General features: G+C 37.8%; 1 protein-coding gene across 1 annotated transcript; it reads right to left on the bottom strand.

Annotated features, from left to right (window-relative positions):
- Nucleotides 1–744: 744 nt before the first annotated feature.
- Nucleotides 745–12,695, bottom strand: LOC4347279 (prostaglandin reductase-3). The gene is made up of 18 exons (NM_001403826.1): nucleotides 12,336–12,695; nucleotides 11,205–11,378; nucleotides 10,178–10,359; nucleotides 9,637–9,742; nucleotides 9,270–9,346; nucleotides 8,482–8,569; nucleotides 7,545–7,734; nucleotides 6,575–6,701; nucleotides 6,390–6,470; nucleotides 6,138–6,239; nucleotides 5,917–6,012; nucleotides 5,701–5,775; nucleotides 5,189–5,308; nucleotides 4,607–4,735; nucleotides 4,215–4,292; nucleotides 3,638–3,724; nucleotides 1,403–1,489; nucleotides 745–1,316 (listed from the first exon to the last, which is right to left on the bottom strand). Exons 1-18 carry the CDS (start codon nucleotides 12,388–12,390, stop codon nucleotides 1,266–1,268), a joined length of 1,905 nt encoding a protein of 634 aa, NP_001390755.1. The 5' UTR covers nucleotides 12,391–12,695; the 3' UTR covers nucleotides 745–1,265.
- Nucleotides 12,696–13,430: the final 735 nt, after the last annotated feature.

Below are 13,430 nucleotides of genomic sequence, written 5' to 3'. Positions count from 1 at the left end.
AAATTGGTACTTAGCTTTCAAAAAAGGGTCAAATACACAATTGCCTCTTAATTGGGTTAATTAATTATATGCTAATGAGTTTTCTCTTTTTCACGTGCAATAAAAATCTTCCTCCACCACCAGGAGGAATTATTCTGAACCCATGAAAACTGTATACGCTACTCCTAGTAGTACCATTTTGTGAAGTTGTACAGGAACTTCCGTTTTCTGCCCACAAGTTTTTTTTTATACAAACGGAATGCAATCTCCCTGCTTTAGAGAAGTATATCTACATGGCACTGTTTACCCTTTCAGTTGCTTGCAGTCTCGCACCCTGCAAACAGATCAGATGAACTATACACTTGGACAGTTTCTCCTTTGGACGAGAACTGATAAAGAAAACTTCTTTCTTCTTTTTTCTTTCTCTGATTGGCAAGGTTCCAACTGCTCAATTTAACTTGGAAGTTGAGTCTAAAATCTGAAGTAAAGTTCTTGAGCTATCTAAAACTAACTCTACATCTCTAATCTATTTTGTGAAAGCATTGTAGGTAGACCATTCTTTTTTAAATGCAGCTGAAACTATTTGATTGAGCTCCAACTCTAATAGTAGTGAAGCTCTGCCTAACAGAATCATAGCCTCTCTTTTGGAATTAAACTTTTCTACTGTCAGCAGATACCGGCGTTCTTCGCCATGGCGAGTGACGAAGCGAACCTTTGCGTTGAGGCATTCCGTTGCATGTGGACATGCTGAATTCGTGTTAGGAATTTGAAAACACCATGCCTGGAGCAGCAGGAATTTGGTTAGTATTCACAAGAAGCGATATCCTCACTTAGAGGGCTTCATGTAAAAAAATTGCTTGAAGAACAGGCATCAAGAATTTTCAGGCCTGGATTGCAACTTGCAAGCACATCCTTATGTGTGCTTAGATAGTTAGATGATCCCCACGGATACACAAAGGGCTCCCTGCCACAGAAGAAAATATTCTAGTTCTACACAGCATTGTTTTCCAAGATAAGTTTGACAATGAGCATGGAACGATCTTATATATAACATTCAATTGAGCTATTCCCACAAACTCAGACAACTGAGCTATACAACATATGCAGTTATTCGGTTTCTCCCGGCTGGGGTAAATATGGGAATGTTTCAGCTACGCACACAGACAACAAAACGGAGCAAGAAGCCCAAGGTTGTACGGTATGCCGATAGCCTGTGTAATTGTCTTTTTTGCACTGTTCTTCCTCGTGACTAGACGATGAAATATGATGTATCTCATGTCCACAGACTATAGCTTAGCAAGGGTCTGACTGTATGACGGATCAATGCACACAACAACCTGGAAAGGTTCCAGAAGAAAAATCTATTAAGTCACATTTGAGAAGATAAGAACAGAATCATATTTCATCATATAAGCGATGGTACCTTGCCAACACTCTTGCCAGAATGAAGATATTCTACCGCATCAGGCGCAGAAGCTACACCCACGAATTTCTTCGGGTCAAGGGAAACCTGTTGTATGCATCGTGTCATGCAAAGCTAAATTTGCAAATAAAAAGCATATATATATTATACATATTCGCTATTACTTTAGGAAGTTGCGTGCCAATGCTGGCTATTACTTTAGGAAGTTGCGTGCCAATGCTGGCTATTACTTTAGGAAGTTGCGTGCCAATGCTGGTTAGGAAAACGTAACACACATAATAACAAGGCCCCCTTTGATTTATAGGAATTTTAAAAGATTTCATTTCTATAGGTATTTTTCTTACATAGCCCTTTGAATCAAAGGAATGAATCCTATGTAATACCATGAAATTCCTACGGAATGCCTATTCCCATGCAAGTTTTGGAGGAACTACCTCATGTTAAGAATCTTTTGAGTCTTTATCTATCTTTAAATTCTTGTGTTTTTCCTGCGGCTCAATCAAATGGCCATTCCTATGTTTTTCCTGTGTTTTGCAATCCTCTGTTTTACACTTGTATTTCTATCAGAATCCTATGCTTTTCTTATTCCTCCGTTTTTCATTCCTGTGATTCAAAGGGGCCCTATTACTGATAAAATCAAAGGAAGAAGAGCTACTCCTCAAAGATCAGAAGCCCAGGGCTGCTGATTGCTCACTGATGGCCCAATAGGGAGAGAGAAGGAGCAGAGAACGAAGAAAGAGATCAGAGTAAGCGAGCAAGCAGCAGTAGTGATAGTACCGCCTTACTCGTTAGCAGGAGTTTGAACCAGATTATAAATCCAGTCGAGTCTGACTATAATCCTCTCGTTAACCATCTTACACAAAGCGAGGGCAGACATCATAAGCGGATTATTAGGCGAGAGTGATCTATCCAAAAAGCTAAATGAGAAGCTGAGAATACTGAAAATAAAAAAGAGTAGAACAGACTCAAATATTTAGTTTGCAGAATAAGGTAAATACAGATATTATATAGCTAGGGCAAAATCTATTTTTGGCCCTCAACTCTTGTTGGAGCCTAATTTTCACCTTGAATGAAAAAGGGGTTATTTTTCATCCTCAACTAACAAAACCGAGCACTATTCCATGGTGGTTGTGGTTGACATGGTAGTTGTTCCTGCTGACCTGAACTTATATGATTTAAGATACGTTGATGTGTACCCAATTAAGTGGCACCTAAGTCACTAAAACATGCATAATGATGAGCCTGTCCTAACGAAAACCACTGCTAAGGTGTTATTTATCCGATTTTGAAAATTGGGTGTGAAGACAAATGGTTTTGAATTCAAGTGAAAAAAAAGGGGGCATGAAGAATAGTTCAAGGCCAAAAGTAGAATTTATCATATGGAAAATAAAATGAAGAATAGAAATAATACCAAATTAAATGTGTGTGATTATCCTGCATAAAAGAACTTTGAGGCTAGTTCTAGTTCCAAGTGGTTCCCAACTAGATAGGATACTGGAGTCCCAAAACTTTACTTCAAGTAGTACTTCAAACGTTTAGTTCCAATTTGAAAAGCGAAAACAAAGACTCCAGTAAAGTTTTTGAGAAAATCTAAAATAGAAATTTGAAAAGCATTAGATGTCTGAGACAGTGATAAGACTGGTCACCTGGGAGGCCGGGACTACGTGCTTTGGCATTATTTAAAAGCAATACAATAGTGCAATGTTTTGTACATATGGCAACACCAATGTATCTTGCCTAGTTAGGCAATAAAAGTAGCAGGTTAAGGTAGTAGGCCTTTGTAAAGTGGGTCCCATGCCATGAGAAAAAAGTACTGTATTGCTTTTTCAGTTGTTTTTGTCCAACTCAGCATGCAGTAGAAGCACATCCTTGTGTTGAAAAGAGAGAGAGAGAAAGAAGAAAGAAAGAGATTTTTATTTTTTTTTATTCTTACAACTGGGTCATAAGCTTACTACTTATTAGTATTTGTTATTACTATCCACTTCCACAATGCTTATTACCAGGTCATGGGAATACTTTATTGCCTAATACCTACATTTTCATAAGATTGTGGATGCCAGAACAGTATGAAGAGAAACAAGAAATGGTAGAATAATTTAAGGCTTTTGTTATTTGTGTATCTTCGTTAGATTTCTGCCTCATCACCCAAATAAAGGTCCTACTGATGTAGCTTCGTTTTGACCCTAGTCATGCATAGGGCCAAACAGAAATTTACATTGGAGGCTCGAGGCATACCTTTAGCTTTCCAGAGGCATACAGGTCAAAAAGTTTGTCAAGATGATCTTGCCACAAGTGAGCATACTGGATTAGGAAAAAACCAGCCTGAAGTTGACAAGGAAAGAACTCGTTAGTGTTAGGACATTCCAGAAGAATCGTATTAGTACATCACAATCACTGGCTCATACAATTCATTTGCTTGACATCATCAACTTATCATTCAAATTTTAGCCACTAGTAATTTCTAGGTCCTGTTGGAACATGAGAATTAGACAGGAATTTGAAAATTTTCCCATGTCTCATGCAGGGCCCTGGATTATTTGGTTACGATGAATGATTGCTGTATTATTACATTGCCATGCAACATACTTTATTAATATTATATACTTTTAAGTATTTACAAATTCATCGATATACAAATAGCAGTCAAAGTATTTGAAAACTCTAGCCGGTCCAAGTTTAGAGATCATCAGATCAACATTCTCGGTATGATGAATCATTGTTTACTGATCAAATTATTAAATGGATATTAAATAAGTGCTCTTCATGCCAACGAAAAGGGTTCAGGTTGGTCTAATGCCTACATCACACATACCACAGTTTGACTTTTAGCAAGAATCTTATCACATAGTCCAGTGTAGTTCCGTGGCTTCCATCCATGCTCTCCTTGATACTGAAAAGAAAAACAAAGATTGTTGATTGTTCGTTATGAATTGGTAAAAGCCATGGCATTTTAAAATAACTACAAGCTAAACAGGGTAATAAGCACTAGTTCCAATAGGTGTCATCAGAACAACTACAGTTCAATGATATTTCCTAGCTACACCTCCAAGTTTCCTATTACAAATGTTTTTCTTTTCAGGCGAAGTACAGAACAAAATTCCCATAAAGCTCACTTGGATAGTTCATTCATGCGCAGTGGTTACTAAATTCCCATATTCACAACATATGATAAATTAAAAAATGAGTTTCAGCTGTCAACCATACCTGGGAGATCATACCAATTACAATAAGGCGTCCATGGACTGCAAGTGCATTCAAGCATAAGTCAAACATTTCCCCACCAACCGATTCATATATGATATCTGCTCCTCTTGGAAACTCTTTTTTCAGAACCTGGAATCAGATATTCAAAAGATCACTAATTGCTAAACCCTCACTAAAACGAACTTATACAGTCAATGTAAATAGCTTACAGCCACTAGAAGGTTGAGAGTGATAGTTTCAGAAATACTACAGTAGTATAAAGATTGTCTACATATACATCACAAATAAATGTAATTCAAGTATTCACAACAAACATTAGGCATTATCAGTAGCACATGAAATGTTGAACAAGAGGATTATAGCATTCTGCAAGATTCAACAGAAGCATGTAGAAGTCCACAAACACAACAGAAAAATAAGTTAAGACTTTGGACTAGACAACATATTTGGTTCATCCTTTATGTCAATACACCCTAAAGAAAGATGCTACCAAGCTTAGAAACATAAAACACAAAGTATTCAGTATGAAAAAAATCAATTCTAAGTGTAGAGATATTAAAAGTGAAGTTTGAGCAAGCTTACATCTTTGATCTTTTCATTTTGGTAGTTGATAACTCTATCAACTCCTAAGGAAGACAGAAGTGCAGCTTTACATTTGCCACCACATGTGGCAACAACCTTGTTGCCTGCTAGTTTTGCGAGCTAGTGAAGCAATAAATAAAATAGTCAGCATACAGTGATATGATTCAGGGTTAATAACAGCCGACAGAAAACAGAATAACATGCAGACAGAAATATAAAATCAAAGATGATAACATTGTCTGTGTCACTATGTGTCCTAGAAACATCATATATACTGCAGCAAAAGGTACAGGGAAGGAGCCAAATTCATGGTCCCAAGTGTTAATAACTATGAAAAAAGAACATTATATATGCATGTCCTAACTTAGATGAAACAGTTATCTTGTGGAAATTCCAAAATGAAATTCGAGACATAATAACACCTCCCAGATAAACTATAGACGGAGGTGCAGAGTTGAGCATTGCACTAAATCAAGAGTAAAGGCATAGTAATAGTGTCAACATCAACTGACCTGCACAGCAAATTGTCCTGTTCCACCAGCAGCAGCTGTAACTAGAACAACTTGCCCTGATGCCATTTGGCCTGCCTAAAGGCAGCAGAAATCAACGCAAATCAGATAATGAAGTTATATTCATGTAGACCACACCAAACTTAAACGTTGGTTCACCAAGTATGAGGTCAAAGCCACATGTTATGTAGCAAAGAAACAAAAGAACTGTATACTAACCTTCTCAAGGGCAATTGAAGCAGTCAATCCTGATGTTAGCATAGCAACGACCTCTGGATCTGGTCTTGGCACCGGAAGAAGATGCTTGGCTGGAACCTTTAATCATAAAGATGTAAAGTCAAAAGGTGAACTGATAGATGGATGCTGGAAATGATCCATTGAAGGAGTGGTGAAGGTCATTGGTAATTTAGTGTGTAACACAGATGCATAGAATGTAATACCTGAGTAAATTCAGAATAGGCCCCAAAAATCATAAGGGCTACAGGACTGCCAACTTTAATATGGTTCACTGAATCTCCAACAGATGCAACGATGCCCACAGCCTGCATAAATTAGAATTTCTCATGAGAAAAGGCTAAGGAATATTATGGGAAAATAAAAGGCAGAGGAGGTAGTTGTATATCTTAAAAACATTAACCAACATTGAGCATCCTTTAAAAAGTTTAACACAGAAGTACGAGGACATCCATCACCTCAAAACCGGCATCCAACGGAAGGCGTGCAGCAGTTTCTTTAGCACCACCACTGAAATAACGCCCAGCACTGAAGTTAACCTGAAAAGCGCCATGAAAGGTTGATCAACGAGAAATCTTCGCGAACGCTGATCAACGAGAAATCAAGAGGAAAACATTTGGAAAATACGAATCCAAGGACTTACATCACTAGCATTTACACCAGCGTATATTATTTTGACCAGAGCATTGTGTGGTTCAACCGGCAATCTCAAGCGCACACGTTCAAGTCTTGTAGCATCGCGAAAATTATGGCTAAGTGTGTGAACAACTCTGCATGATAATCAAGAAACAGATCATTAATAAATAAATTCCATTTTGAATATTCTTGTAAAAAAATTGCTGGCATAAAAACTACCATAGGTATCGGAGGACCTTTCCAAGGTGTGAAACATAAAAACTGGTAGGCAATATTATTGTTCACCATATTTATATTTGAACCATTAGTCCATTATAGATGATAGATAACACGAACACGGATTCCACAAAATGGCACTCCTAATCATCTCTAAGAAACAAACATTTCACAGAGAAATCCATATGGTAAAATCATTATTATTTTTGCTGGGTTATCAATAGTTGCACTTCTACATAACAAAATGAAACTTTGTCTTCTAGATTGAAATGAATTGAGCATGTGTTGGAAATGCACCAAAGGGTCTAGATATGCAAGAGACAACTTTACAGTACTTAAAATATGGGAAAATTACAGTAATACAAGTACTAAATGCATGCCCACCGAAGTTCACAAATTGTATGATGAAAGCGTGTGTAAGAAGCATCAACACCAATACGCTTGGTGAGCTCATGCTTCACACAATCATGACCTATGCTGATCACATCTGTACTAGCTGACATCAAGGTAGAAGGTACGAGGACACAATCATGACCAGATGGTAAATGTGTTTGCAGGCACATATTTTATTTTTTTTTCAACTAGCAAATGTTGCATTGTTATGAAAAACATTAGCTCTGAGGTATTAACTCAGGTTTCAACCATTGTAGGGAAGGACTCTTAACGCACACCAAAAAAATAAACATTGGGGGGCAAGTTATTTACTTGAGAATTCAGGTGTTCAGAAATAATAATAATAATAGCATACCAGGACTACTTACATCTTCTCATAGAACTCAGGAGTTTGGACAGTCGAAAAGGTATTTTGTGTTAACATCCTTTTTGACTTGGGAAGATTGAGCATATACTTTCTTTGTTCCTCTGGTGTTGGCCAGTACTCCATCCCTCTTCGTTTAGTTATCCAAAGGCAAGCACCAGCCTTGCTTTCATCTTTTATAAGTTCAAATGTACCTAATCCAAATAAAAATGGGTTCTTTTCAGCAAACCAAAAGAGAGGGTAAACAAGAGGTATGCATCAATAGGGGTTAAAATACCACAGTAGATAACTAAAATTGCATAGGTGTATTACCTGACCCCCTAGGATTGAGAACTTAGGTCCCTAAACACATTCAGTGGTATAAGGAGGTCAACTAGTCGAGTCCCGTCAAACACAATACCAACCTGACAGGGACATTTGGCATAGGCACATGGATCCATCCCAAGAAAAGCTATGTCCATTTTACAGACCAGGATATCAGGTTTTAGATATTTGCATGCCAGTAAAGTCTATCGCATATTTGTGATCTCCTTTCATTGCGGAAATTTATACATTCAGTTGCTCATATGGTTATCAATGGGTATGCGAACAAAGTAGTGATGATATCACTTGATTTTATAAGTTGAAGGACCTAGTTGAATAGCTCTCAAGCTCCGAGACTAAAGTTAAATACTCATGGAAGTTTATAGACCTCAAACTTTATGTCTTTGCTCAAATCAAAATAATGGAATCACATATCTTTTACATAGCTAAATGTGCGCAGATGTCTACATTTGATTCAACAAGTAAAGCATTCCATCTCAACAAAAGCAATAGAATTATTCATCAGAATGTTGAACATGCCTGTATAAACTGTGACACACAAATTATGGTCACAAGGTTAAAAGTGGAGAACACACATACAGACGTACCTACTGCTCAAAAAGGTAAGAGAAACATACCATTAACAATGTCTTCCATCTTTATATATCCACCAGTTACATCTATTATTCGACGACTTAGTTGCTCTGCCATATTAGTTTGAACAAACTGCACATAACAAACCATAAAATAGATCATGTTTGATAATGATCATGGAGCATCATTGCCTTCACAGCATCCAGCGTTTGATAATGAGACAATGATAGAATCATAGAACAGTTTGTTTAGGATAAATTTGAAGCCATGTGAATTTATGACTTGGAGATTCTGCAATCTGGAAATTATCAAGTTGCAGATATCAACTCTTTCCAGATATCCACGGTTTTTCTCATATGCAATTATCATCAACTTTTGCCCACTTAGTTAATTTTACCTGTGAGCTCAACTACAATACTACATGTTCATACAACTCTACCACAACTAAAAATGAGAGTTATATAAGGCTTGCAATTTTAATGGGTGCACGGATGGTCATAAGGATATCTGCTCCTGGTCCTTGAGAATCCAAGTAGTGACCAATCACTTTTCGTCTTTCTTTTTCTAAGAAATAGTAGAGTTGGCCCTATGGAAAGCTTTATGTGATCATTCTAGTAATATTTCTATGTAATAAGAACTTATGTAACAGAGAGCACAGCTGGGTGTGCTGTCTGTTGTACCATCATCAAGTTAATATTCTGATATACTACCAAACATATCAGCAAATTCACAAGTTTTGGACAGAATACATATGCTGGAATACTATGAGTCAGAAATGACAAAAATAAATAAATATTTCATATTTGCCTCTAGTTATGTAATATATTCATACCTCAGGGCAGAGTACATTGACACGTATACCATGGCGTTTCAATGGAGCAAGTGATCTTGTAAACATAACAACGCCAGCTGAAATACAATATTTGCGATCACAGTGGCATAGCGTGAAAAACATATTTGATAATATAAAATGAATGTGGAGTTAATATTGGAAAATACAGTTGGCCATATATCTTTATCAACATGTGGATCATGTACAAGTTGTAATTGCAAAGAATCTTGAACCATCTAGATAAACAGTTAGCATGCATATTATTTTTCACAAATAAATGATCAAATTATAATCCAAGTTGGACTTTCATTGCAACAGCAATCTTCTGCCCAAAAAATAAGAATTATATATGTGATTGTATATGCACCTTTTGTTCCACTATATATGGGATCAAAGTTCATAGGATAAAGGCCTGCGGCTGAACCAATATTTATTATGACACCAGGCTTCTTCCCAGATCGCATAATTTGACTCTGGTGAAAAAAATAACTGTAAGTATATATGGTGCTTGCATGAACTAAAAAAAATAGCATCCTAAACATATTAGTTGTTGAGAAGAAATGCACAACGAAGAATCCAAATATCAATAATTGGCATGATTTGTCAATTGTCATTGATCCAAAATGCTACTCTAGTTCATTCTCTCAAAGAAACTCTATGGACAGGTTACATTGTGAAAATCTATTACCACTTAACTTCCTCTGATAATAATAGATGAAAATAAATAAAGAAAGAAAAAACAATAACCCCCTTCTGTATTCCACAAATGGATCAACAGATACAAAAACCATATGTGCCATTCCTAATCATATGTTAATACATCCAAACATAGTAGACAGGCATCAATCACTTGGTCTAGCAGTAACTGTTTAAGTGAATTATATTCAACCAGTTCCTGATAGACTTACTGCAATGCGAGTACCATCAATAACAGCAACAAGGTTCACATTTACAGCATGCCTCCATGTGCTAGTTCCATCAGATCTATCATCATAAACTAGTGTCTTGATGGCAATTCCAGCACAATTGATGCAAATATCTAGTCCACCATATGTGTCCACATGTTTTCCAAAGGCAGCAGAAAGATCACCTACATATGATAAAATAAATGCACATTTTTTTCATGATTGTGATTTAAGTTAACAGTTGAAACTATACTACATGCAATTGGAAATCCAATGATAAAATAAATCAAAACAATACAATTACAACAAGAAATCCTGAGTTCCAGTCCAACGAGACAAAGGATTTGGTGCTCTCTCACACAGAAAAATGGTACAAATAAGGCATAGCTAATAGAAATATGTTACTCCCTCTATCCCATAATATAAGGCATTGTCAAACTTGACACGGTCTCCAAAACTAATCTTTGTTTTATAATTTCTCATATATTATAAGGTTTGTAGTAACAAAACTATAACCATATGAAAGTAAATTCAAATGTCAATCCAATGATATAATTTTTAGCAAGTAAAATTCAATTCATGTTATACTAAATATTGGTCAAAATGTTTTGAAGGTGGAATCTTGAAATGCGTGGGCGCCTTATATTATGCGATGGAGGGAGTACTTTTTAAAACCAAAAGGAAGCAATACCATGTTAATCATTAGGTGTTAAATCATAGTTATCATACTTCTGAAACACTGCAGGGATGCCTTTTAAATTAGCGTTTCAGAACAGATTTTAGCTAGTACGTAGTAGTACTTAGAAGTCAAAGAATTATATGTTATGTAAAAAACACTATGTTACAATTGGCTTCTAAAGAATTATCACACTTCGCCAGTCTTTTGATATCTGCCAAGTTTTTAAATTACTTTAGTTCTGACATGTGTGTTGATTGTTATCAAAGCATTTAGCACCAGGAAAACAGCTACAAGTGTGATCTCGAAAACGAGGTACACAAACAAATTAATTGTCCTTATCAAGACTCTTACCTGCATTAGTAACATCACATTTAATAAACATAGCACTTGGAACTTTAAGATCTCCATGAAACTTTTTATTTTCATTTTGAACTAATGAAGCGGCTTCTCTTCCATTTTCTTCAGAGAAATCAACAACTGTCACAAATAGACCCTTCTGTGCAAGAGCAATGCAAAGTGCTTTCCCTGGAAAATTTTAAAAGAATATTCAGTCAATGCATTATAAGAATATGCTGGAAGTGTTCATCTACTCTGCAGAAAACCAATTAAATCATGAATGTGAGAAGATACTTGTTGTCAGCAAATATATCCTAGTAGCAAACTTCATGAGTGCGGACTTAAATACTAGTTGTTGCATTTCCCCAACACATTTATTTGCTCAAATTTGACACTGATACTGAACAAACAGCAGGGATTCATTTATATTCATCATACAAATGACAGCATATACAAGGTACCAAATCAGAGTACAACAATACAAGTGACATGCTGACAGTTGCCAGCAGGAGCATACCGGGTGCCCGCTATCCTTTCAGTTTCAGGGACAACGAAAAGAGAAAGGGGAAATGTGAGGTACTCTGCTAGCTACTAGACTAATTCCTCCGTAGTATTATGTACGGGGCATAACAATCATACACAACAAGTTATTGCGTCGGTGTGTCGCTCAAAGTTCACTTTCACCCTGCCTAACACAACCATTGAACCATAAGCATTACAAGTACAAGCCCTCAACCTCCGTTTGCTAATAATGCTACAACCATCATACAGCGCTTTCCAGAAAGGCACCCATCACAGGGATCAATGGACCATCATCACCTGTTCACCTCCGATCCCAAGTACCACCCCGCATAACTAGCCGCTCCTCCCCCATTTCTCGCACCATTAGAATTTAGAAAACACACGCACGCACAAACACACACACACACACACACACACACTCATGAACTGATGATTGGGGCACAAAATCAGACCGACCAGCGCGCGAGCCATGGACAAACTAAGCATCACCCAATCCCATCCAACAGCAATACGTACAAACAGCAAGGCGCGTCCAGACCCCAGGACCAGGGGCTTTCGTGAACCGTGGACGCGCAGAAAGAGAGAGAGAGAGAGAGAGACAGGGAAGAGGCGATCGATCCTCACCGATGCCGGAGCCGCCGCCCGTGACGAGGGCCGACATCCCGGGCTTCAGCTCCATCCCGGCGGCGGGGTGGATGGGTGGGGTGCGGCCGTACGGGGGAGCTCGGGCGGCCGGGGAAGCAGACGGAGACGGGAGCTGGGGTTTGGGGTTTGGGGGAGCCGGGGAGAGAGGCGAAGCGACGGAGAACGCGAGGATGGAAGGTCGGAGTAGGCAGGAAGCTTGTTTATCTCGTCCTCATTGTTGACCAGCTTCAGAGTTCAGACTGTTCGGTCTCTTCTCCCGATCTCCGTTTGATTTGGAACGTGACGCACGCGAAGGGGATGACTCAACGGTTTACATACACAGGTGATTAGTTTTGCGTTGCAGGCTCTCACAGTCACAGACGAGATTTTATATAGTTCGAGGCATTACGTATTTACGTATACGATTACGTATTTACGTAGTTCATCTCATAAATAAATGGATATTTAATGGGATTGTGTCCCTACTTCGGCCCATGTATTCCAAACAACTGTAGTGTACATGTCGATGTTCCATCCCTAGCTCTAAAGAATAAATGTTTCATCGTAGGTTTCATTGAGTAATAAATTTTGGCGTGGCCCATATTCACGGAATCATAAATGGTTAAATCACCCTCCGTTTTAGAGAAAATCCTATGTCTCTTCTTTATCTCTCTCTCTCTGGCTATGTTTGAGAGAGCTTAAAATTCTGAAAAACAACTGATTGGTAGCCAGTTTCTGATAATCTGGAAAAGCTGGGTTTACATGGCTTCTAGTTCATTTTATGGATTCTACAATTAAAATTTCTTAGAATATGTACTAAAAAATGGACAGTTTGAGGAAGCTTATAATTTTGGGAGAAGCTACAACAGTTATAAGCTTCGCAAACAGGCCCTCTATCATTATAAAAGTTGAACACATGTGTCCCACCAGATTTTTGTATGTTATCCGTGTTTGAGTTGGTTGTACGTTGTCCGTATCCAATTCACCGTGAATTTAGAATGTCTATTGTACACCCCTCTGTCACACCATTCCGCCACTCGCCCCGCACACCTCCATGTGGTCGGCGTGCGCAACGTGCCTCTTCTCCTATTGACG

Source organism: Oryza sativa, chromosome 9 (genome assembly GCF_034140825.1).
Source record: "Oryza sativa Japonica Group chromosome 9, ASM3414082v1".
NCBI classification, from domain to species: Eukaryota; Viridiplantae; Streptophyta; class Magnoliopsida; order Poales; family Poaceae; genus Oryza; species Oryza sativa.
Note: the sequence above shows the minus strand (reverse complement) of the source record. Positions and strands in the feature narration are given on the sequence as shown.